The sequence below is a fragment of the Meleagris gallopavo genome, chromosome Z (assembly GCF_905368555.1).
Source record: "Meleagris gallopavo chromosome Z, MGAL_WU_HG_1.1, whole genome shotgun sequence".
Taxonomy (NCBI): Eukaryota; Metazoa; Chordata; class Aves; order Galliformes; family Phasianidae; genus Meleagris; species Meleagris gallopavo.
Window position 1 is genome coordinate 32,959,464 of NC_139435.1, and position 26,176 is coordinate 32,985,639.

Consider the following 26,176-nt stretch of genomic DNA (forward strand, 5'->3'; position numbering starts at 1 on the left):
AATGTACTGCACCTGATATTTCCCTCAGTGGAAGAATGGGGATGGAGCTTGTGCAAAAACAGCTAAGTATATTTCTTCAAAATGACTAAGTGGTTACTGAGCACAGATCTCACTCTGATGGCCTTTGCAAGCTTTTGAGGAAATCCTTTGAGTAAATGTTTGTTTTAGGATCTGCTAAGATTAAAGTCTCTACTTGTTTCTAGAAATTGTGAGACTTAGTTTGAGTGATAAACAGTCCTGAAGAACTTTGAGAATCACCTTGTTGTTCATGGCTTTGAATTTGTGCAGTCTTCAAAGAGCTTCAGAAACAAAACATATGCATCCCTTTAGGTAGAACATGCTTCTGCAAACTGTAATTGAGAAGACCGTAAACATGCTGCTTTAGAATGGGGTTGGTTTTTCCTTCCTATGAATAGAAAATATACTTCAGCCTTCGTATTCTTTAAGTGCTGAGCTTCTGATGTCTATTGCTATGATACATTTTTTTTTAAAAAAAAAGATCAAACTAATATTTATTTTGTATATTTATATCTCAGGAAAGGACATGTTGATTAAGATAGCTTGTGCAAAGTTGCCTGTATTTCAAGATACTTTTCCTTCCTAAAATGTTTATTTAAATTCAATTAGTATGTATAACCAAATCAGTAACAAGCTTAAGATGCATCTGGAAAGTTCATTAGCATATTTAAACTTCTGTGTCACTTTGCCTGGAATTTTAACTTCTTTTACCATCTGCCCTTTGTTCAACAGCTGTATTATTGCAGCTAAAATGTATTCATCTACACTATGTTAGAATTATTTTTAAATTAAGTACTTTAGATTGCTTTTGTCCTTGTGCTTAGTATAATATTATTGTCATATAGTAAATATGTTTTAGAACAGGATTTTCTCTACCGGATTGGTTAACATATTATGAATGCATAAATTATTTTTGCTAGGTAGAACAACTAGAAAGAAGATGTAAAACTATTGAAAGGGCAATAAGGAAACAGAAAGAAGTAAACAAGGACTTGCTGAAGGAGAAAAATGATTTGAAAGCATTTTTAAAATTGGAAAGGGAAGATGCAGACACAAGAGAAAGAGAGCTGGAAAAACTACTTAAGAGGATTTGTGAAATGAAAAAAGACAATGCAGAGCTTCAATTAGTAATTGGTGATCAGGAAAAAGAAGCTGCTTCTTTGAAGAGGCAAGTGGCAGAAGCTAACAGGTTGAGAAATGAAAATGAAGATTTGCTGAGTCAAGTGGAGGAGCTGACGTGTTTGCTGGGTGAAGCCAAAGCAGCGGCAACCTCTGGGCAATGTAATTGCAAGATAACAGGCACCAAGGTTAAATTAAAAGCAGCCAAGAAAAAGAGCTCTTTGGGACATCATGGAGCTTTTCTCAAACAGTCCATCAAGGTTATGAGTAATGTATTTGAGAACTTCCGTAAGGACGGCTGGGAGGATGTGAGTGAAAGCAGGTACGGCTCTCATTAACTTAGCCCTGTAGAGGGGACACTGTGCATATGTAAAGCACTAGCAAATGGAGATTGAATTTCAACTACTGTTGATTTGGTATTCAAAAAAAATACTGTCAGATCCTTTGAAATATCTTGGGAGGTCTTGTTCTGAGTTTATTGACTGAAATTTGCATGCAAAATTAGCCACAACTGCATGAGTATTTGAATAGGTGCCAGGAAACCCAAAAGAAGGCAATGCTTGATTTCTTCCAGTGATGCTATTTTCATGCAGTCATGAGGCTTGAAATTGACAGTTTGGCAGGTTGATTTAATTTGCTGGCCCTTTGCATATTCACCACTGACAGCTAAGGATTCCCAGGCAAGCCTACTAAGTCGGTTTAGTTATCTTGTGACATGCCAACCCGGGAGGAGAAACATTTTTTCCCCTTAATTTAGTTAGATAAATTTTGAATGACCCATTTCAGCTTGCTAGCAGATGTCTACAAGCTGTTTAACATCCTTTAAATTAAGAACCATCCACACTAATTATTTCATGTATGTTTTATCCACCATCATTGTACTAACTTTAATTGAATCATAGTTAAAAATTGGTTCTTTAAAGGTAATTGTTACTGCTTAGAGTCTCAGTCATGAGTCACAGGGCCCTCTGAAAATTGCACAGGCAAGATTTGTAAATGTTCATGATTTTTACTTCTGCTTCTGTGTGTCTACACAAATGAGGCTGCAGTAAGCTCCTGTGTGAGCAGTTATCACACCTTTCAGTACGTAATACTAAGAGACACGTAAAGAAATTTCTCAAGCCTCTCGAGTGCAGGATATTGATCTGTTACCCCCAAAATATAGAGAAGAGGTAAAGAACATGGAATCTTCTTTGTAGCTTTCATGATAACTTCTATATGTTATTTGGAGCAAGTCAGCAATGGCAAATGAAAACCTTCTGCTGCCTTTTCCCATGCAAAATAGGGGCTCCCAAATACAGTATCTCAAAAGAAAAGAAAAGTTAAATACCATCTAATTTGTCTGTTGCTAACATTAATACCAGGCTTGTTTGCTTTTCTGTTTAATATTGGAGATCTGACTTTACTGAAATGTATTTTTACTTGTTACAATTAACAAAATTTTATTCAGCTTAGCATGTTTTGCTTTTTAAGAAAAAACTTCAACAAAAAGTTGCCCTTTCAAGTAATTGTACCCATAAATTCCTTTATACTTATATTCCTTTATCCTTAGTATGTTTATACCTCTATATCCTAACCTGATATATAAATATCAGGTTAGGAAATTTATGACATAAAAAAGTAAGCATTTTTGAAGGAGGTATTTCAAGGTGTCATGTTCAAAAACCAAGGAAGATTTCTTACCTACCTTGCTCTTAGTTTTAATATATGCTATTCTATACCAGTGGTATATCAGACAGTGACTCTGAATTTATAAATTCAAATCTTTTGTTGTCTAAGTAAACTATTATTTGGAAGAATTCCAATGAGAAAAGCATGCACACACTTAGAAACATATCTCTGCTATGGCACAGATTATGTTGGTTTCTGTTCTTACCAATAAATAGAGCATGCTAGTCTGCCAGCACAGGATTTGGTAAGCACGGTGTTCCTGTATAAACTCTTCTGAATTTCAGGTCTTCTGTCTGGTTAAGTACCATCCATCTCTAAATCATTGATTTTTATGATGAACTTAGTTGTGTCTCTTTAAATGTCTTGGTTTAATAATTAACAAAATTGCTGTAGTCACATGTTTCCTTCACAAATGGTTTGTGCAAATGGTGATAAAGAACCACTGATGGTACAGAAGGTGATATTTCAAGATTTACGTTTTAAAGTAGACTGAACTGTTTTAGAAAAAAAATGATTATCCGGGGCAAGGCTATGAAAAACTGGAAATTAAGAGTGTATTGATATTTTAACATCAAAACATAAATTGAAGGGAAAAATGAAAAATTTGAAGTTGAACATTTTACATCCAGTACCTATCTATGCCATGCAATTTGTATGTCACGAATACTAAGTTGTATAGAATTTAAAAGTGCTACAAAAGGGATATTAGAATTTTCACTGAAGTGTTGTTCATCAAAAGTACATCAAAAGTACAAATGAATTGAAACAATTTGTTATTAAATTTAGTGCGTTTCTTTTATTTCCTATCAAATGTGGAAATGCAGAGGAAACTGAGTGTATCTGTGTGAGCCACTCACACTCAAGAAGCACTATTAAGCAGTTTTTCAAGTCTGTCACTTCTGTGAATGACGTCTAGGAACTCCACTCATATACTGAAATTCCATTTGACAGAAGGGACTTAGAGAGATGACAGAAGACAATTTCAGCGATTTCTTTTTTATTGTATTTGTAAATATCTGCTGAATAAGTCATCTTAGTATTGTTTGGATTTTTTAGTACTTTCTCTTCTTTCTTGCATGTAGTATTTTCTGTGTACTTACTTATTGACTATTTGGAACTTTTAAAAGGAATTGCTGATGTTTAGCTTTGTTTTGTTTTGTTTTCCCTCATGTGCTGTTTTAGTGACTCTGAAATACCAACTCCTGAGAGTCTGGAAGCAGTGACTATGAAGATAGTGCAGGATATTGATCTGTTACCAGACAGAAATAAACATCAGGGAAAAAAGCAAATAGAAGATGGCAAAAAGCCCTGCAATGCTGCTCGTTTAGAAGGCAAAAGCCAGCACTACAAGAAAAAGGTATATATGTTTTGTTCTCTAGTGCAACATCTTGAAATTTAATAGTTAATATTATGACTGCTGTTCTCCTTTTAATTAATTTGGCTCTTCTCATAAGCTGGGAAGAAAATCTTCTTTCTTTGGTTAGGTAGAGCTTTATTATCATGTAGAATATTTTCTGAAAAATTAGTCTGCAAAGTATTTGAAGGATACATTGAAGTGCAAAAGCTGTTTTAAAAATATAAACCTACTGTAGGCTAGTCCTACTGTCTCACCGTCCAGACAAAGAATGCCATAGTTATTCCATTTAACTATTTCTCGTTTGGATAAACCGTAGAATTTATCTGAGTGACACAGTCCATAACAAAGAACATCCCCATTTGCTCACTAGTAAAATGGTGTGTTGACTAGTCAAGCATTACTACTTTACAGTTCATTTGGTGTGCAGAAAGTGTTATGTCCATTTTGGATTGTTTTGGCTTAGATTTGTCTAGGTGATTCTGTCAAGAGAAGAGTATGTTTTTAGTTAGCTCATTTACATTCATTTTGGAGATTTCAACCACTTGTCTTATTCCTAACATCCATGTACTGTTTTCTCCCAGAATGGGGACAGCTGGTTGTTTCTCAGGTCTTCAGGTATTCTTTACAGCCCGTAACAGATGACTCATTTTTGGACTTCTGAGCAGTGTCTACACTACTTTTCCTCTCCTGTGTTTGTCCAGAGAAATCACTTTACATCATGGAGTTTTAAACACAAGCAGACACTGTTATTTAGTAGGTTAAGAAACAGCACTAAAACACTAAGTAACTTGCTGCTGCTTGAAAACTGCCTTGAAATTCTGTTATGCACTGTGAAATAACCGTTTGAAGAATTTGAAAGCAGATTTCCTTTTCTTGCTCTCTAAAATTTTAAAACGAATGCAAAATTTCTGGTCTTGTTATGTATTTTGGTTTAATGTTTCTACCAGGAGATCCATTGTTCTGGTATAAAAGCTGGTTCTGGTATAAAAGGGAAATTTCTCCGCAGCTGTTTTGGTATGGAATACACAGTGTGAGCAGAAGCACATGATATTTGTGAAACTCTTGACAGTGTGTGCTGTTCCCATTATCTCCTGCCATTCCTTACTGAGGATATATAAGATGAGGCATTCAGCTGACTCTGGACTTTCTAGACTGACTGTCTTTCCTTTTTGTCTGCAGTGCACTTGTTCTGTTCCAATTGGAAACAATAAACATAAATACTCTGATACATTTACTTAGCAAGCTAGGGAATTTTGAGCATTCATAGGAAGTAGGAATGCTAAGTAGGAGTATATGCTTCACTGGAAGTTCCCTGAAAATGTGTCTTATTGTAAAAGTATACAAGATGGCATTGCAAAACAGCAATTTTAATGTTCTTTGCAGTATAGCAGGTTTTACCAGTATTCCAAACAGCAAAAATAATAATAAAAATCTTAAAAAAAACTCTTGAGGGGGACACTCTAGTTGTGTAATGGTATTTTCACACAAAGGGAGGCTAGAAGAACCTCAGATGCAAAATCTGATAATTCACAAAATGAGAGAATTGTAGAGATTGGAAGGTACCTTTGGAGATCAAGTCCAACTCCCCTGCTAACAAAGGTTCCCTACAGTAGGTTGCACAGGAGGGTGTCTAGACAGCTCTTAATTAATCTTATCTGCATTAAGAAGAGCTTGTCCAGCAGGTCGAGGGAGGTGATCCTCCCCCTCTACTCTGCCCTGGTAAGGCCTCATCTGGAGTACTGTGTCCAGTTCTGGGCTCCCCAGTACAAAAAAGACAGGGATCTCTTGGAAAGAGTCCAGCGGAGGGCCACAAAGATGGTGAAGGGCCTGGAGCATCTCCCCTGTGAAGAAAGGCTAAGTGAACTGGGTCTGTTTAGCCTTGAGAAAAGAAGACTGAGAGGGGACCTGATCCAGGTTTATAAATATCTGAGGTGTGGCGGCCATAGCGGTGAGGCCAGTCTCTTTTCAGTGGTACGTGGAGACAGGACGAGGGGAAACGGACATAAGCTGCAGCACAGGAAGTTTCGCACAAATGTGCGTAAGAACTTCTTCACGGTGAGGGTGACGGAGCACTGGAACAGGCTGCCCAGGGAGGTTGTGGAGTCTCCTTCTCTGGAGATATTCAAGTCTCGCCTGGACGCCTACCTGTGTGACCTGGTGTAGGGAACCTGCTTTGGCAGGGGGGTTGGTCTCGATGATCTCTAGAGGTCCCTTCCAACCCCTACAATTCTGTGATTCTGTGTGATTCTGTGATTAATATTTCAACAATCTCTCTGGGCAGCCTGTTTTCAGTGCTCTGTCACCCTCACAGTAAAGATCTTCTCCATGCTTGTATGGAACATTGCCCATTGTCTCTAGTTCTTTCACTGCATGCCCCTGAAAAGTGCCTAGCCTTTTCAACTTCTCTCCTACATTTAGTTAGTGATAATCAGTGATGAGGTCTCCTCTCAGTGTTCCCTTCTCCAGACTGAACAGTCCCAGGTCTCTAAGCCTTTCCTCAAATAGGAAATGCTTCAGACTTTTTATCACCTTTGTGGCCCTTTGCTTCTCTCTAGAAGATCTGCTGTTCTTGATCTGAGGAGCCCAGAACTGGACACAGTATTCCAGATGTGACCTCACCAAGACAGAGTAGAGGGGGAGAATCACCTCCCTTGACCCACTGTGACACTCTTTGAAAAGCACCCCAGGATACCTTTGGTTTTCTTGGCTTATGGTACTGTGCTCTCTCATGGCCAGCCTTTATCTGCCAGGACCCCAAAGTCCTCCACAGAGATTATTTCCAGCAAGTCATAGACTCATAGAATCATACAATGGCCTGGGTTGAAAAGGACCTCAAAGATCATTTAGTTTCAACCCCCCTGCCATGGGCAGGGTCACCAGCCACTAGACCAGGCTGCCCAGAGCCACATCCAGCCTGTCCTTGAATGCCTCCAGAGATGGGGCATCCACAACCTCCTTGGGTAAGTGTGTCACCACCCGCACTGTAAAAGACTTTTTATCTAACCTAAATCTACCCTTTTTGAGCTTGAATTTTAAGATTGTGTTATGAATGTTTCCAGAAATACATTGTGTAATATCACACAGAAATAAATGGATTAATTGAAAAATTGGATAAACTTTGCAAAATTCAAGAACAAATTTTTTTAAAAAATATACTGAGATTTAAGAACTAGGGAACTTGTACATTGATTTTAGAGTAAGCCATCATGTTTTGTCATTGTTAAGCTTAAGCATTCTGGAAATAGCTTATTTTTAAAATGGAGAACATTTGAAATGCATGCAATTAATTTTAGTTAAACTGTACAAACAAAGGATTGGATTTGTAAATTTATGTATGTTCATGTCTCTTCCAGTGAAGACTCTGATCTTCTTCCTTAGAAATAATAACAACACTATTACTTTCTTTTCATGCATTTCAATGTCTTGAAAGAAAAGGGTACTGTAGGTGTTCAGATAACACATGCTATCTTTTTCCATACAAATAAATTTATCATTAATCTAAAAAAAAGTACTGTAGACATTAACAGACACTCAGTTTTTCTCCATGAGGATTCTTGGGGAAGAATTATGATCTACCTATAGCAGTTTGTTATTTTTGCTACATCTAATGGAAAGACAGAAATCTGTACTCTTTGTGGACTGGTATTGGAAAACTGATAATAACTGTAATTATAATTCCAGACTTTTTTGTGTTTTTGGTAATAATTTTTTGCTGTTTTCATTCAAACCTGAAAACTTTGGAATTGTGTTATTTGTCATAAGGAAGTACTGCTAAGATCCATGCTTCTGTTTTTTATTTAGAGCTATTCACAGAAAAAAGACCTAGAAAAGTTACAGTCCAAGAAGAGGAAAATCCACTATGTCATAACAGCTTATCCGTCATTTCTAAAGAAAGGTAGGAATGCTATATATTTTTGGAAAGTTTATAAATAATCTTGACGATATTTTATATATGCAGAATTTACTTGTTTAAATTAGCAGGAATATATTTATAAATCATTATTTTAAAAGGAAATGATCTTACAGAAAGTATTTGTTAAGCAACATCTTTTATCACAATTAAGATATTTTCTATTTTCTCTAGCTCCTACCTATTGAATCTTTTGATTAAAGTAAAGCTTTTCTCTGCTTTTTGCTCTAGCTTGCCCTTTGTCCAGCACAACCATGGAAAATATTGAACTGTATTTTGGCTCAAACTTAAAAAACAAAAAACAAACAAACAAAAAAACTGTCTATGAAATAGTAAAGTCTTTATTTCTGGTATTATCATTCAGAGACTAGAGCCATTTAACTTTCAAGTCCTTGCGGAATTTGCAGAGTTGGCACTTTAGAAAAAGAGCGTCAAGCATTTATTGGATATCTGAATTAATTTTTCAGTTCACCTACTGAGAAATATTGAATATAGTATCCTAGAAAAAAAATTAGCAGCTAGAATAGAGTTTTGAAGGTCTAGAGAAAAGCCAAAAATCATCCTATCTATCATGGTTTAGTATCTGTGTTGGTTTAGTAACATGTCGTTTTCTGTTTAGTGAGCAGAATGAAAAGCAGAAACATCATTTTCCAGAAACAAGGCTATTCTGTTACTCTACTTCAGGAAACAATTAAGTCGTTGCAGCAGCAGATAGGTGTTTTACTGAATGAAAAAAATACAGCAGTATCTTCTGTGAAGGAATTTAAAGAAACAAATGAAAAACTAACAACTCAGCTACGTTTGGCTGATCAGAGACTACAAAGTAGTAAATTGACCATACAGGTAAAGCCCATTTCATTATGGTGTCGTAAGATGTTCAGTTTAATTCTGTTATTTTGTGGAGTTTTGGTAACATCACTTGTTTCTTAATTTATTATGATCAAAATTATGAAGTGTTATAAAATAGCATGTTTTATATGAGATTCTGAATCATTTATTATGTACAAATGGTACTGAGACCTCATATACTTTACATCCTTTTTACTTTACTTATACTTTATTAACCCAATTCATTAGCCCTTCTGGAGAAGAAGTGTTTTTCCCTTTGATACTCTACCTGTATTCTAATGGTGAAGAGGATTTCCATTTCATCTCGTGATCTGGGAACTTTCATGAGAATTTGATACTGTGAGCCACTATTCTATAAAGAAATGTCATTTCTAGAGAAAGTACTTGCCTTCATATTCCCTAGGAATAGAATGGTTAATGCAACTAGAGTTTTCTTCCAGAGGAAACTCAAACCAATTCCATGTTTAAACTTAGGTCTCTCTGCCAAGGTGGAATGCTACAGAATATGATTTATGAAGACAGAGACTGAAAAACTATTTGTTTAACAGTCCCAAAAATTACAGGTTCTTTCTTTACTTCAGTCTTCATTTCTTGTTAATCTTTTCCCATGCTATCATTCCTTTTCCCCATTCTCATTTTTATATATGTATTTTGTGTTAATCTATATGCAGCACCTCAGCTGGAATTCTTTTCTACTTGTACTGTAGTGATTGGCCTGCCCTTTATAGAGCTGAATCAACAAACACTTTTGCAGTAATTGTCTCCTGTTGGTCACACACACATCCTGCTTCCAGAATTATTGTGCTACAACAGATGGACTTGCTGGAAGGAGGCAGACATTAAACAAGAAATTAAATCCCCTCCCCCTCAAAAACTTCATTTCTCTCTTTGCACAGAAGGGAGAAACATTATCAGGAGCAGCACTTTTCACTTCCATAGTGCTGGGGAACTGCTAATTTCTAAAGAAGGAGAAATCTCATTTATGTTACTCATTTTGCATAACTGTATACATGTAATGATTTCTTCAGGAATAGTTTTGAAGGTCATTGGGACCAATGGAGATCTGCCTTTCTGGCAAACAGTACAATAATGCCAAGTTTCATGGGCAGTATAAACTTCACAGAGTTATATGTGTAATTGAGGTAGAATATTCTACTTGCTCAGGCATCTTCTTGATTTGCCTTCCTGGAAGACTACCCATCAGGTGTCTATGGGAGAACAATGTGGAAAATAAAATTAAAAAAAAAAAAAAAAAAAAAGGAAAGGTGATTATAAAAAACGTGTTTTTTGAAAAAAGGCAGAATTTGCACAAGGATAAGTATGGCTTAATGTAAAAGACTGACTCAAAGTGAAAAGTGAAATAGTGTAGTCTTGGAAACCAGTTTTATTTAACTTTGTTCTTTTGGAAAGTTTCAAAAGAAAGAAAAGATCAGTCAACGGTCTATTTAAAGGGTGGTGCATTCTAAGCAAAAATAAATAGATGGTGTTGCAGGTACTCAAAGAAAAATCTTTATTATGCATGCACTTTTTTTTCCTTCTCAGCAACCAATTCAAATTCCCTTTCTTATAACTAATTACTCTTCAGGTGCCATACTAGTGCTACCAAGTGGGAAATTTAAAGCAGAGGCTTAGGCTACTTGCCAAGTGAAAATTACGGAGGTAAAGAACCTACACAGTCACTGCAGGGTACATGCATGTTTTAGAGAGAGGACCATGATTCAGACAGATTAAGTGATTGTAAAGCAGATATTTGTGAGGGTTTTTTTAGTGTCATAAGAAATACTACATAGAAGTTTTAAGTTCTGGCAGTGGAAATGATATTTTTAAAAACACATTTTCCAAGAGTAATGTTTTTGTCATTATTTCTTATCAGTGCTCCTTTTGACTTTAGATTCTGGAACTGTCTTGCAGTATAGAAGGAAAGAAAAAAGGGAACAAACTGAGAAGTAAAAGATTTAGGCAATCTCTGGGTTCAGGTAGATGTTTTCAGACTTACAGTCAAACGAACAGTCATCCACATATAAAGTTCTATAATTAATCTTGATCTTGAGTAATTTTTTATCAGTGATGATCTGGCAATGCTTGGCTAAGGTAACTGTACATTTCAGCAACTATAACCACCGTGTCCACTAGGATTCAAGGGTAGATTTGGTGCACTCAGTTCTTCCTTATAATCCCCAGGGAATCTAATGCTAGAAGATCAGCTCTGGATTTAAGATTTAAACGTTCCAAATGTTCATTTTGAGACATTTTACAGTTGATACAACCTAAGAGCTGTCTGGCATCTGTTGATTTTCTGAATATATGTACATATATCGTTCCATGTATTTTTCTTGAAGATCTGCACGCAGATACATGTTTACATCTGTTTTTCTGTTCCTTAGACTTAGGAATACTAAATTTCAAGGGGTTTGTTTTTTGTGATTTTTTTTTGTTGTTGTTTGTTTTTTGGTTTAGCCTTGCAGTCTCTGCAGTAATGTAAACTTCTTTCTTTGTTTTATTTCTGCAAAAGCAATTCTATGCATATTTCTGCAAAATGACTTTCAAGTGTCTGCACATGTAAGAATCAAAGCTTGCATTCTCCAAGGATTCACATCAACACTGAGTTAAGACCGTCTGTTCAGAAGTACAGTAGTTACATTTTGCAGTCAGTATATAGAAATCACAGCTGGAGCGATACTTAATGTAGAAGCAAAGGGATTTATCATTTCCTTAGTTTCTTAGTAAAGCATCAGAAAAGAATTGCTGGAAGAATCCAGGATTTTTTCTTTTCAATAAGATTTGTTCCCCCCTTTATTCACTTCTATCATGAGATGACTGATTTTTTTTTTTTTTTTAAGTATATTTAATTGTGTAGTATTAAATGTGGAGGTGGCCCTGCATGTGGCAGGGGGGTTGGAGATTCATGATCCTTGAGGTCCCTTCCAACCCTGGCCATTCTGTGATTCTGTATTTATTGCTTATAGCAGAGTAGTGCCAATTAGTTCTATACAGTAGTTATCACTTTTGTCACAGACTAAATGTATTGAATAAAAATGGAAGATCATACACAGGTTGCCATTAGTGCTTGTCTTACTGATATTGTGGCCTCTCACAGGTCTTTGCTGAAAAGTACTGTAGGATCTTTTGCATCAGTTCTAGCTTTCTTAGATGATGACACAGAAAATACACATTCTTTAATGGAGTACCATAGACATTTGCAAAGTGCCTGTATAAGACTGCTTCACTAGGAAACCTGGATCTTGAAGGACAGGAATGAGTCAACTAGTCAGCTGACAGGTCCTTTGGAGAAGATAAAGTCAAAATTTAAGTAAAATTTTTCAGGTACATCTTGCAGATATGCAACTTCACTGATTTGGTATTTTAGAAGCATCTGTACATTTTAGGTGCAGCTCAGCCAAGGGATTTTTTGTGAATGCATTATAAAAATTTCTCTAAAATTTACTTTGGCCATTGAATTTTCTGTTTTCTTCGAATTTTGAGGGAACATATTTTTCTCCCAAGTTCGTACTAAGCTTTTTTAATGCAGTTTTTTTGCTTTTAAGACACGTTGATCTGGTGGATTATCTCAAGCATGGATAGATATAATCATGAAAAGGAGAAAAGGGCTAGAGAAAGCGTTTTTATTTTTAAAGTGTTTTCGTGTCTCTATGTATTCCCTTGACTATTGTTTACTGCACAGTTTGTCATAGAACAGCTCAGAATTCAGCACTGTAGCTTCAATCTTCTTATGGTATTCAAATATAAGTAATAACCAATTTAGCATTATTCAATTATACTGAAACAAAAAGAAATTGATGAATTTAGATAATAAATTACTGACTTACCTGCTGTTTACATAAAGTTCTCACTTCCATTTTAGTCTTCAGGAGTACACTTTCTCTCTTTACATTTGTTGCTTGTTTCTGGAGCAACTTTTGCATGTCTGCATTTTCCTTAAATTTTAGGAATTTCTAAATTTTAGGAATATGCTTGAAAGTACAAGCTAATTTAAATATATATATATAATAGTAAGTCTAAACTGCTTTTGGAACTTCCTCACTCTTAAATTCATAGGAAAGCTTATGCATTCATTGTCATTTATTTCTGAGTTGAATGAGTTCTTTTCCTCCAGTGGCTTAAAAAGTTACTTTTCATGATATGCATTGGGTAATAGTATTTGTACATATTGAATATCCAAATGATACAAATTTATAAAATTTTTAGAAGGTTTTACAATTTTGAACTTTTTAAGTAAATGGTAACTTTTTCAGATAAGCTGTGTAGGAGTTTACAATGACACCAGAAGTATATGTAGCAATTCTGACTTGCTATTACACTGAAGAGTCATTAAAAATGAAACTACACAAAACTACAGATAGTCCTGGCCTAATGACTTCATATTGTAAAAGTCTAAAAATAAACAAATAAAAAATTCAGGTTTTTTTCTGTCTTGTTCAGTCTGTTTCTGTTCTTACAGAGCATGTATACTTCTAGAATATTGTAGAAATAAGAATGAAAAAAACTAAATATACTTACATAATAGCTTTGTTAAATCTCAGTGCAAAATCACATCACAGCCATCCAATTTGGGCACTGGCTGCAATGAAGTGATCAAAGAATCCTATGAAGCTGATTTTAGAAAGAACTTGTTCCCAAAAATGTCAGGAGAAAAATGATTTCTCCCTCCTTTGCTTCTGTAGAATCATACAGATTATCCCTTCCTGACTGCTGTGATAAAGCAGGATATATATTGCCTGTACTTTCTGTAGTCTGTAAATATAATCTAATGCTGTGGGCCAGTATGAAACTGCTGTCTTCTCTAAACTTTCTTTGATAAAAATGCTATGGTTTTTTTGTTATCATTTTGCATGAATGTCTAGAAGAAATCTCACTGATGGAAGGCAGCTCAAAACTCAAAACAAACCCCAATTTATGTATTCTTAAGAGAAAGCCACTTTTTCTCGTCTCACTAGAGTGTTCCAGATTTAAACAACACTGCCTATAGGTAGAAGAAAAATATCTGTAATATATGTCAGACTTTAATTTTATAGAATTTAGATTCGAGGTCTGGACCTAACCCATAGTTTTTGAAGTCTTAGAATTGAGTACGCAGAGAAGACACATACATAATAAATTAGGAGTGACATTAAGATTTGTTAGAGTTTTTCTGAGCCTAATAAATTGAAAATCAGGCTAGGATATCAGATTTATAATGCTCTGTGATTCTGTGAGACTAGAATTTATTTCTTCCAATTCCTAGTCCAAATTTCTGCTGGGAATGAAAAATGGCAAACTTGATGATCCTTGTTGATCCCTTGCAATTCATGATATTCTGTGATTCTATGATTCTGTGATTGGCTAGTTAAATATATTTGTTCAAATTTTCAGTTACTGAGTGGAGAATTCTCTGTATTACTTTTCCCCTGATAAGCTACTTATTGCCATTGGTATGAAACAGTTCTCAAAGTTCTTCTCTATCAGGGAAGTTGACTTAGAAATAAAATGAAAAATTTTCAAATGTTAAACATGAGTGTGGCTGCAGTTTTAAAATGTGTGTACACCAAGAAATATTTTTGTTATTTGTTGCATTGAAAATGTGGAGAATTTTCAGGTTGGTTCCTTTAAAGAACTACTCTCTGAAATATATTTATCACGAAACTGTGCTTTCATTACAAAACAAAATTAAAGCAAAATACCTTTTACATTTCTATTGATCTCTGAAGAAAAATTACAATAAACCCTTTGAATTATTGATGAATAACAGTTGAAGTACATTGCATGTAGGAAATGTGTCTCATTCATAAATTAAAGAGCACAGTTGGCATGAACTGGAACTATGAAAGTTGTGTTATATTGCTGTCAAAATGAAATAACTTAGAGATAGGTAAATTCTAGAATAATGTACTGTAAAAAGAAATAGTGGAGACTACAAGAAGTTCTTAGGACTTACTTAAAATCACTATGTATTTACCATAGCATATAGAAATTCTAAAAATCATTTCCATAATAAAAGAACAAATCTGTATCACAAGGATTAGCATGTTCTTGCCATGTTACAAAGATAGATAGTATACATATCTATTACCCTATCTAGTGTATTTATATCTGATAGAATATGTTAGTATATACTTTCATGAATATTAGAATAAACACTAGAAGAGATATTGTAATTTTTACTTTATTGATTCAAAGATATATGTAGCTTAATTTTCTTTACCTTCATGTGATTTGATCAGCCTTCCCTTGTGAAGTTTATCTTGTTATTAGACAAAAAAATGGAACTGCATTTGCATTTTTTTACCCACAAATTTTCCTGAGTAACACTCCTACTAAAGTTCAGCTAGAATAGAATAGAATTTCATGAGATTTGTTTTTGTCCTCCCTTTGTTACTAAGTTATTTTTTTAAGTAATACTAAAATGTTAAGACCCCCCAGTGCTTATTCCTACAGTTTGCTGAATTTTGCACGTTTGTACGTTTTAGGACATACAAAGGATTTTCATCCTTTTGCTGTTGAGCTTTATAGGTAGCATGTATCTAATAAAGCACTTAGTATCAAAATTATTTTGAATGTTTCATAATTTTGTAAGATGTTCATCTTTTTGTGTTCCTAAAAGTATTCTTATTTTTACTTCAAAAAACAATTTGGGTTGCCAGTTAGACTTGTTCACTGGATTCCCCATGAATCATTAATTATTATTAACTGCCAATATTAACTAGGAATTTTACTTACTAATCACTTTAATGACTTGTTATTTCCCAAGTATTCTACGAAATTTCAATATCTCCAAAGTTGGAATAGATACTGTGGTAAAAATATTTTTTTTTCAGCTCTAGTCTTGAATCAAAATCTCTCCATGGTGACATCATAGAATCATAGAATCTTTTTCAGTTGGAAGGGACCATTAAGGGTCATCTAGTCCAACTCTGCAATGAACAGGGACACCTACAGGTAGATCAGCTTACATCCCTGTCCAGTCTGACATAGAACGTCTCTAGGGACGGCTGATCCACCACATTTTTCATCAACATTCTTTCAGTGCCTCACCACCCTTATTGTAGAGACTTCTTCCATATGTCCAGTTTAAATCTCCTTTCTTTTAGTGTGAAACCATTTGCACTTGTCCTATTACAACAGACCCTGCTAAAGAGTCTGTCCCTTTTGTTCTTATGGACCACCTTTAGATACTGAAAGGCTGCTCTCAGGTCTCCCCAGAGCCTTCTCTTTTCCAAGCTGAACAGCCCCAGCTCTCTCAGTCTCTCCTCATAGGGGAGGTGTTTCATTCCTTGAATCATTTCTTTTGCCCTCCTCTGGGTGCACTCTAACAGCTCCACATCTCTCCTGTGCTGAGGACTCCATATCTATATGCAGTATTCTGGTGAAGGTCTCACCAGTGCAGAGCGGAGGGGCAGGATCACCTCCCTTGACCTGCTAACTGCACTTCTTTTGGTGCTGTCCAGAATATGGTTGGCTTTCTGGACTGCAAGGGCACATTCCTGGCTCATGTCCAGCTTGGCATCCACCAGTACTCCCAGATTCTTTTTGGCAAGGCTGTGTTCAATCCTTTTGTTCCCTATTTGGTATTGATGGTGCAGATTGCCATGACCCAAGTGTGAGACCTTGCATTTGGACTTGCTGATCCTTGTGAGATTCTTGTGGCCTCACTACTCAGCCTGAATAGGTCTCTATGAATGGCGTCCTGTCCCTCAAGTGTGTTGACCTCATCCCACAGCTTGGGGCCATCCTTAAACTTGCTGAGAGTATATTCAATTCCACTGTTGATGTCATTGATGAAGACATTGAAGAACATTGGTCCCAATACAGACTCCTAAGAGAAACCAGTTGTCACTGATTTCCATCTGAACTTTGAGCCATTGACCACCACACTCAGGGTATGATCTCACTTGTCCCTCAGTGTTCCATTGCATTTTGAAATTACAGAATAAGAATTACTTTAAAGGATAAGCTGCATTTTTTTAAAATATTGCATGTATAGTATTCTGATACTGTAGACTGTTCTATAGGTGCTACTAAAAGGCAAGAGATAGATGACTTGGTTTCTATCAGCCATATATGCAACCATGGAAATCTGAATCTGTATATATATATATATAGTTGCTTGTTTAATGAGAGATTTCTACCTAATAATTGATCCTTTCTCTCATTTCTGGGCTAGGTAAACATTTTCCTGATTGTATTCTTATGAAAAATTTTCAGGAGTCATAAGAATTTGGGAGAATACTTCTGCAGTTCTTTATATTGTGAATATTAAATGACAAGTTGATTATCCTCTGTTCTCCTAATACATCCTCTTTCCTTGCTTCCTATTCCTTTGTTCCTGACATAATCGATTAAATAAATTTCTGTCGCTGGGCAGACAGGGAGCATAAGGTTGGTAAAGTAGAGTGCTCAGTATGGTTAGCAAGAGTAAATGTATGTAATATGAATGATGAAGATACAGTTTTATTCCTGTTATGAAAAGGTGGATTTCCTAACAAGTTGAGGGAGAATGACCGTGGAATTATGAAAATGGCTGTAGGAACTGAAAGTAAATAAAAATCTTACAAGCATATCCATTTGTACTGTGTGTCCCTCTGCCAAAGTAATTAATATTCTTTAGTGGTCTTAACCATTTTTCATATAGGATATGGATTGAAGTTAAATACTATCACAAGGTACACAGCGTAGACTTAATGTGGAAAGGAGCACAGACTTAATGTTCATATCAGTTCATATCTTAAGGTTAAATTGGCACGTATAGTTAGTACTTAATCATTTTCTTTGGTTCGGAATCTCACATACCATGAAATTAATTTTTCAGTTGATCCCTCACATGAATGATAACATTATTTTTTTTCCCTGAGATAATGGTTTACACCTTATGCATCCATTCCTCTTGGATATACTATAATATTTATGACAGTCTGTTTGCTCCCTGTTCTAGAAGTAAAATCTTTCAATCATTTTTTGTAATGTGTGACAATGTGAAAAATCCAAGCAAGTGCAGAGGATATCTTGAGTCACTGATAGCAGCTCTAAAATTTCGATCATCCACCAGACACTGCCTGAAAAGTATATATCATTATGACCACACAAAATTTTTAATAAGAAATCATTACATAATAATGAAAACCAATACATTGCTCAAGCTGAGCAAGCAGAGTGGCTTTCTCCTTGGAACCAGTGACTCTAAAGAAAAATGATAGTCCTAGTAGGAAATAAGTTTAGCATGAAATCCCAGTGCCACTATGAAAAACAATAACACATTTTCTGGTATATATACACCTTGAATATATAGAGATCGTATGAAAGGAGCAAAGAGAATACATTTCCTTTGGCTTTGAAATGATTTGCTCATAGAGTATTCTATCTGACTCTAATATCATAGAATCACAGAACTGCACAATGGTTTGGATTGGAAGAGACCTTTAAAATTGTTTAGTTCCAGTCCTCCTCTATAGGCAGGAACACCTACCTCTAGACCAGGTTGCTCAAAGCCCCATCCAATCTGGCCTTTAATGCTTCCAGGGAGGGGGCATCCACAGCCTCTGTGGGCAACCTGTTCCAGTGTCTCACTGCCCTTACAGCAAATGTCTTCCTAGTATTCTGTTCTAAATCTATTTTCTTCCAGAATAAAGCCATTTTCCCTCATCCTCTCACTACATAAAAAATATAAAACTTATAAAAAATCCCTCCCCAACTTTCCCGTGGCCCCCTTCAGGTACTGGAAGGCCTCTGTAAAGTCATCCCGAAGCCTTGTTTTCTCCAGGGTTAGAGCCCCAACTCTCTCAGCCTGTCCTCATATGGGAGGTGTTCCAGCCCTCTGATCAACTTCGTGGTCCTCCTCTGAACCTGATCCAGGAGCTCAATGTCCTTCTTGTGCTGGGGGCATCAGAACTGGACGCAGTACTCTGGGTAGCGTCTCACAAGGGCAGAATAGATGGCCAGGATCACCTCCCTCAACCTGCTGGTCACACTTCTTTTAATACAACCAAGGATATGGTTGGCTTTCTGGGCTGCAACTGCACATTGTCAGCTCTTGTTGAGTCTTTCATTAACGAACACCCCCAAGTCCTACTCCTCAGGGCAGCTTTCAAGCCATTCTTTGCCAAACTTCTTGGGTGGGCTTGCAAGTATATCTAGAATCCAAGTTTGTGGAACTGACAGAAGACCATCTGAAGAAGACTTTCCAGAAGGATTGGAAAACATACAATCCCAGGGAGCAATTAGAGGTTATCAAAGAGGAGATTAAATGGTAACTCAAGTTACAACATCTGAGAAAAAAAATTGTCTTTTGATTCTTTAATCTAGCAAGGGAATCCTGAGAAAAGATTCAAGACACAAGACTGAAAAAAGATAGAATCATATTGAATCTAAGGTTTATGATTTTTACATAACAGAAAATGACCATAAGAAAACATGTACAACAAAAATTATCATAGAACTCACCTTTTTAAGAGATTGACTTCAAATCTCTATGCCACTACATATCTTCCACTGTTTTCCCCTTATTCAAAAATTTGTTGCTTCTACATGAAATTTGAGGAAATGTAATGAATTCAAGAAGTTTTGAAATGTAAGCATATTGTGAAGATTATTATAATTAAGAAATAATGTAAAGTACAGAATATTTATCTGTCAGAGAACTGCAGTAGTATTGGACAATTAATCTAAAGAACTGGAGTGAAAACAGCTGCTTGAATTTAGCAGTAGGAAGCCTACAGGAAAGAAAATAAGTCTGTTCTGTAACAAGCATGAGAATGATTGAGACACACAGAGAGAGGATATGTTTAATGATATAAGCTGAGTTCCTGAAAACTGTAGAAATTAAGGTATGTTTTTAACTTAACAGTTAGTTATTTGAAGAACTGATGGGAGAAGTACATGTACTTCATAGAGCACAACAGAAATTTTGTGCTGAAACACAGGATGCATTTAATTGCAGGGATGTAAACATGGACAATAAAAACAAAGCAGTGTTTTATAAGGGTCTGATTGATGGAGAAGTATGTCCTTGTTTCAGCTGGGACAGAGCTGATTCTCTTCAGTGTCTGGTGAGATGCTATGCTTTGGCTTTAGGCAAAAAAACAGTGATAATAACATGGTTTTGTTTTTGATGAGTAGTGCTGCAGCAGTAAAGCCAAGCACATTTCAGCTTCTTGTACTACCCCACCTGTGAGGGGGCTGTGGGGGCACAAAGACCTGAAAGGGGACAGAACATGGACAGCTGACCTAAACCAGCCAAAGGGATATTCCATACCATGTGGTGTCATGCTGAACTATAAACTGGAGGAGTTGGCCACAGGGGCCATCTGCTGCTTGGGGACTGTCTGGATGTCAGAGAGTGGTGAGCATTTGCATTGTGCATCACTTGTTTTGTGTGTGTGTGTATATATATATATATGTATATATTCACACACATATAATTATCAATATTATTATTTCTCTCTCCCTGTTGCACATGTGTATGAGTTTGCATGTGCTCACGTTATACTGATCATGGATTTAGTTTGGTATCTGTACTCAGTAGTGCCATCATTCTTGCACTTTAGGATCCTTACTTTAGAAATTCTTAAGAAGTACACTCATATACCTGGTATAGTCAAACTGGAATGATCTTATTGCTTTGTCTTCTGCATATGTTTCCAGTTTTATTTATTGTTGAAAAACTATTCAGAAATACAACTGAGAGATCTATCCTGAGTCGGAGAGTTGTGGGTGGCAAGACAGGTGAGAGGATATTGGCAAGTATGTATCATGATTATCGCCTTTGAAATGTCTGGAACTCACTCCTGGACAAGCACAGACTCCTAAAAAGCTGACAGAATGTTTTAAAAGATATGCCCTAATACAGGCAGTTTCCAAGAGTTTGCTGCACTGTACGGAGTCTGGCCTGCATCTATCAAGCACTATTCAAGACCGTTCTGCACCCTCAAAAGGAAGAAAATGCCTCTGAATCTAACCCAGCCTCTGAGAGAAGATGAGGAAGTCTACTCCATACCAAAGCCATCACAAGAATTAGAGGAAGAGTCAGAGGTTATAAATGAGCCAGTAACCACCTGATGCTTGTCCTTGGCCAAGCTATGAGGTATATGGAACGACTTCAACTGTCGTTGAACATTGTCATCTGGCTGCTTCGATTCTGGGATAATAGAGCCAGTAAGCTATATTAGTGGGCATGGAAGTCAGGCAGTTGGGATTCCTCTCTAGGGAATGGAGCATTCACAAAGCAATTGCAAAAAAAAATAAACCTCTGCCCTCTGGGCAAGACTCCTGTCAGCTGTAGGAAGGTCATTCCTACAGGGATGGTATTACATGTCAGCCAGGTAACTGAACCATCAAGGAGAGAGGTATCCAGTATCTGAGGAAGTTTGCTCTGCTGGAGGTGGTGTATAACATTGACCTGAACAGTGATCGGTTATTCCAAAATCCAGACAGCATCAAGTGCAAAGAATCCATTGGGCAGGCATTTGTACAGAGTTCATCACCATAATATGCCAACTGACTGGCAATAATGACCTGGAAAAATAGAGAGGAACAAATGCTGGATGAATTATCTGGCCAACTTCAACAGTATGAAGAAAGTATCTCATCCTCCCTACACATATGTGTTTCAGCTGTGAATAAAGTGGTTCAGTGGCATCAAGAGAAAAGGGTTTCTTTCTCCTCACTTGTATAAACCAGTATGTCCATTATTAGAGGTAAGCATTCCTGTGCTTGAGAAAGAGGATATAGTGGGTATGTACAATAGGAAAATATTATAAAATCTAAAAAAAAAGTCTTTAGCAAAAGAAATAAAGAGATAAGTAAAAATTGTTTTTCTGATGCAGTGCATTCATCATTTAAGCTTATATGGGTTCTGGTACAGCCTTGTAGATTGACTGAATAAGGGAGTTGGCAGATGCGATTGCCAAGTCACTGTCTGTCATTTTTCGGCAGTCCTGGCTAACCGGGGATGTCCCGGTGGATTGGAAACTGGCAAATGTGACCCCCATCTTCAAAAAGGGCCAGAAAGATAATCCTGGTAGCTACAGGCCTATCAGTCTCACCTCGGTGCTCGGGAAGGTTATGGAACAAATAATCTCGGGAACCATCACGGACCAATTAAGGGTCAACCAGGGGATCAGGCCCAGCCAGCATGGGTTTACGAATGGTAGATCCTGTCTGACAAACCTGATTTCATTCTATGACAAGATGACCCACTTAGTGGATGACTACTAAGGAGAAAACTTTTCATTCTAATTGGGGACATAAATTAACAGTTTTGAATGACCCATCTTTGCTTCCTGCTTGGCTTCCAAAAGACTTATTTTTCAAACTCTGTTTTGTGAGAAGTAGATGCTTTGGCAGAAAAGAAGAAAATGAAACTAAGTTTACTATGAGAAACAAGCAAGGGAAAGGCATAATAATAGAGTAATTTGTTAAAAATATACAAGTGCTGCACTTACTTAAAGCTGTAAATTTTGCAAGCTGTCTTACTGGCAAATGAGGTTAAGATAATCATGAGGAACACTAAATAGTAGGAAGCATACAGTTGTTTTATTTCCTGTCTGTATTGAGGCTTGAAACTGCAGGAAACATATTTACTCTAGTTTGAGTACATTCCTTGCAGAAGAAGTAAAAGTTGTAAAAGTTGTCTTTTTTTTTTTTTTTTTAATTTAATGAAGATAATTTATGTGAGAAATCTATAACTTAACTATAGGGTATATTTCTTGTACTACACTATAGTACACACTACTGTATACATTTCAAAAGGTGTTTTACATCTTATTGTAAATCCCTAAAAAGGATATGACTATTGGGCAGTCCTGGCTGTTCTTCTCTCAAAAAGAAAAAAATTTTCTTTTGAAATTTCAAAGTCTCATTTACATTATTCAGCAGCTTCTTTGTGATATTTGTACTTACTTTTCATAAAAAATGTGTTTAAAACTTCTTTATATGTACAAATATGTATTTTCTTATTTACATATACTCACTGACTTGTCTTTACACTGGCAGCTTTTGTAGTAGACATCTCGTGTAGAGTATTCAGTTTATATATGTCAGATCCTCAAGGGCCATGGCTTTTGCCAGATGAAGCACTTTTGATTTTGAGACTGATGAAACACAGTGCTATTATTGATCTGTGCATGACACAGCCTGTCTCTCTGCTGGCAGAGTGTAGCAACATTTATCCAGGAATTTGTGAAATGTCACTCGGATCATGTTCATAAGGTAAACTGTGCAAAAACAGGGATCTGAGCTGAGAATCTATGAGGAATTGGACGTGACTCTCTTACTCCTTCATCCTATCTTCTAGGTCAGGCAAAGTGATATTTGTTAAAACAATGTCTGTGTTTTATATCAGATGTTGAAAAACTATGATTATCACTATGAACATCCTGTACAATATAGTCATTCTGATGTGTTTAGGTAAGTTAGTAAAAGTGATCTAAATATTGCAAATCAATACTTTCTTTCTGTTTGGAAAAAAAAAAAAAAAAAAAAAAAGAAAAGAAACATTTCCTATATGCTTCCTACTAGAAAACTCTGATACACCTGATACTCTGATTATATTCTCTAAATTATTTAATTTTTCTTGCATCAGTTTGCAGTTAGGGATGTAATAGTGCATGTTTGACATTAAGATGTCAGGAAGCAAGAATTATCACAAAGAATATGACCGTTTCTGACAAAATACTGATATTTGCAGGTTTTGTCCCCTTATAAATAGTAATTGAACAAGGCTCACCATTTTTGTTAGTAGCAAAAGCATCTGTCATAGAAAATAACAAAAATTACTGTAAATAATAAAAAAGCAGGCTTCCATGTGCCTGTGTGTAAAGACTCAAATGTGACTGACTTTTGGAGATTTTTTTAAATACTGTTTCAGCTACACATTCCCTGTAAACTGCAAACTGGATGTTGTACCTTCTCACTAATGACATTTGAAAAAAAAAAAGAAAGAAAGGCACACAAAAAGATTTTCTGTTTTCTGTTTACAGATTAGTTATTGCAACATTAATTTGAAACTTATCCAAAAAGGAAAAAAAGAACTGTTATACTTGCCACCCATTTTCAACTTTAAACATTAGAATGTTTAGATAATTTTCTAGAACTTTCAATTTAAAAAAAACAGTTGCTATTTTATATGCATAATGAATGTAGCTTTCTCAAACGACTGACAAATTTGTGAGTTGGAAATTCATGAGTGGTGGAAGATGCCAAAATTGCAGGGTTTTTGTTTTGCTTTGTTTTTGGTTTGGTTGCTTTAGATTTGTATGTGGATTTGAGTGAGTGTGTTGCAGAAGTCCACAGGCTGCCAAATACAAGTAAGTTACTTTTCTGAGGAATATGTAGATGATATTTCATGGCACGAAGGCCACCTGCCTGTAAAATCCACTTATCAATCATTGTAGAAGGATTTATGTCTTGTCGGGCATTATTTTTTTCACATAAAATTTCACAGAGGACACTTATTTTGCTACTGAGTACTTACAAGGTTCTCTGTGAGACACTGATTCTTGCTTGGGGTACGAAACATAAAACATATGTTTTGGAAGAAATGAACAAGAATTCTGAGAAGTGTTACAGATGTCACCTGTGAGAAGAAATTCAAGGAAAATATTTAATAAAATTTATAAATGACACCTTCCAACGTGTAAAAGATTACTTGATTTTGAAAGGCTGATGGTCTGTTTGTGCTTCTATCTCTTTCAAGGTAAGGCATAAAGAAATAGATTCGATTTTTCAAGAAGGATTTAGATATAAGGCAAATGCACTCAATTTGAGGGACCTGAAGAACTGCATAAGGTTGTTATGGAATCTTAGTAGATAGGCTAGAAACTTCAGGAATAGTCTGTTTGCACTACCATGCGCAACTGCTGTATTTGATGTATTTATCACATCATTCTTCTTGTTGTAGTACTTTTTTGTCCTCTTGTCAAAGTACCTACGGCTGACAAAATATTTTTTAGGTATTGAAGAGTTTGAGTAGTGTCACGGGGTTGGAACCAAATCTTTAAGATCCATTTTGGCACAAGCCATTCTATGATTCTATGAATTCCAGGTCCTCGAGTTCTTTTGAGCTCCTCCAGACTTAAGAATGTTATTCTTTACTCATTGTCAGGTCTTCTGCAAAGCATCAGTGTTATGTGTTTGACTTTCTAGTTATTGCACACTGAGTTTTCTTTGTTTAGTTTAATGCTTTGTGGAAAAAGCTTATGGTCAGCTCCTCCTCCATTTCACTTCAAAGACATATTCATAGCCAAAAGTGCAAACCAGAAGAGCACAGGTTCTCTTTTAACTATACCAAGGAAGATGCAGGATGTGTTTGATATTTTTTCATCTTTCTGGGAGTAGCAGAGTAGGAGCAGGGAACTAAGACATCTTCAACACCAGTAGAAAATGAAAGTGTTACAACTAAGATGACTTTTGAAACAGGGAAAAAAAAAAAAAAAAAAAAAGATATCTGGGGTTATATGCCTGATTGCTTTTCTACAGTATTGTTTCTTTGTGATTGTTTTGGACCCTAGTTGTTGCAGACAATGAATACTGGCTCAGAGTAAGTATTCTTTGGGATCTCTATAGAAGTTAGATACTAATAACCCACTTTTAGCCTGAAGGGAAGAATTTTTGAGCTTTTGAAGCCACATTTGTGTGCTTGAACTGCCTGCAGCTCCTACACCCACTGTTAGAGAAGATAGAAGAATGTTAGTCCTTGCTAATGCTCTGCACCATCTAATATGTTCTGCTTAAGTGTCATTGGCAGTGACAGCTGACAGTAATTACATTGGCAGTAATGAGGTAATCACGGACTGTTGAGATTGTGAGTATTGTGTTCAGGTTTGTTTTGTATTGCTCCGGATATCTTTGATACTTAATACGACAAGAACTTCTTCAGTTTCTCAGTAAATGGGACTGCATAGTCATACAGTATCACAAGCCATGAAATGTCTCATGAGATTCATAGGTACTGCTGTTTGATGGCTAGACTGGTCTGCTTGTACGTAGTTTTCTGTTCATTCAGAGATTCAGAGGAACAGTGATGCTCTGTGTGCTTCACACTGTGATGTGAGGAGACTTCTATGCTTTTATTTCAGTGAAGCAACCATAGCAAAATGAGGCAAATACACAGAAATGGCAGCTGTAGATCTGCTTCAAGCTGGGACCTTGAATCAAAGGCACAGTTGCAATATTGTCTTTAAATTGTTCATTTATTTGAAAAGAAATAATTGCCCAAATGAGTCATAACATTTATCATAATCACGATAAAGGAAAAGCATATTTCA

The 26,176-nt window shown here is 36.1% G+C and overlaps 1 protein-coding gene across 2 annotated transcripts in view; it reads left to right on the top strand.

Annotated features, from left to right (window-relative positions):
- Nucleotides 1–26,176, top strand: part of CNTLN (centlein) — a 183,985-nt gene that overhangs the window by 116,816 nt on the left and 40,993 nt on the right. For both annotated transcript variants that reach the window (XM_085213135.1, XM_085213137.1), the window contains exons 16-19: nucleotides 939–1,459; nucleotides 3,991–4,165; nucleotides 7,967–8,060; nucleotides 8,695–8,918. In XM_085213135.1, coding sequence (XP_085069261.1) covers nucleotides 939–1,459; nucleotides 3,991–4,165; nucleotides 7,967–8,060; nucleotides 8,695–8,918 — 1,014 coding nt within the window. The remainder of the gene's footprint in view (nucleotides 1–938; nucleotides 1,460–3,990; nucleotides 4,166–7,966; nucleotides 8,061–8,694; nucleotides 8,919–26,176) is intronic.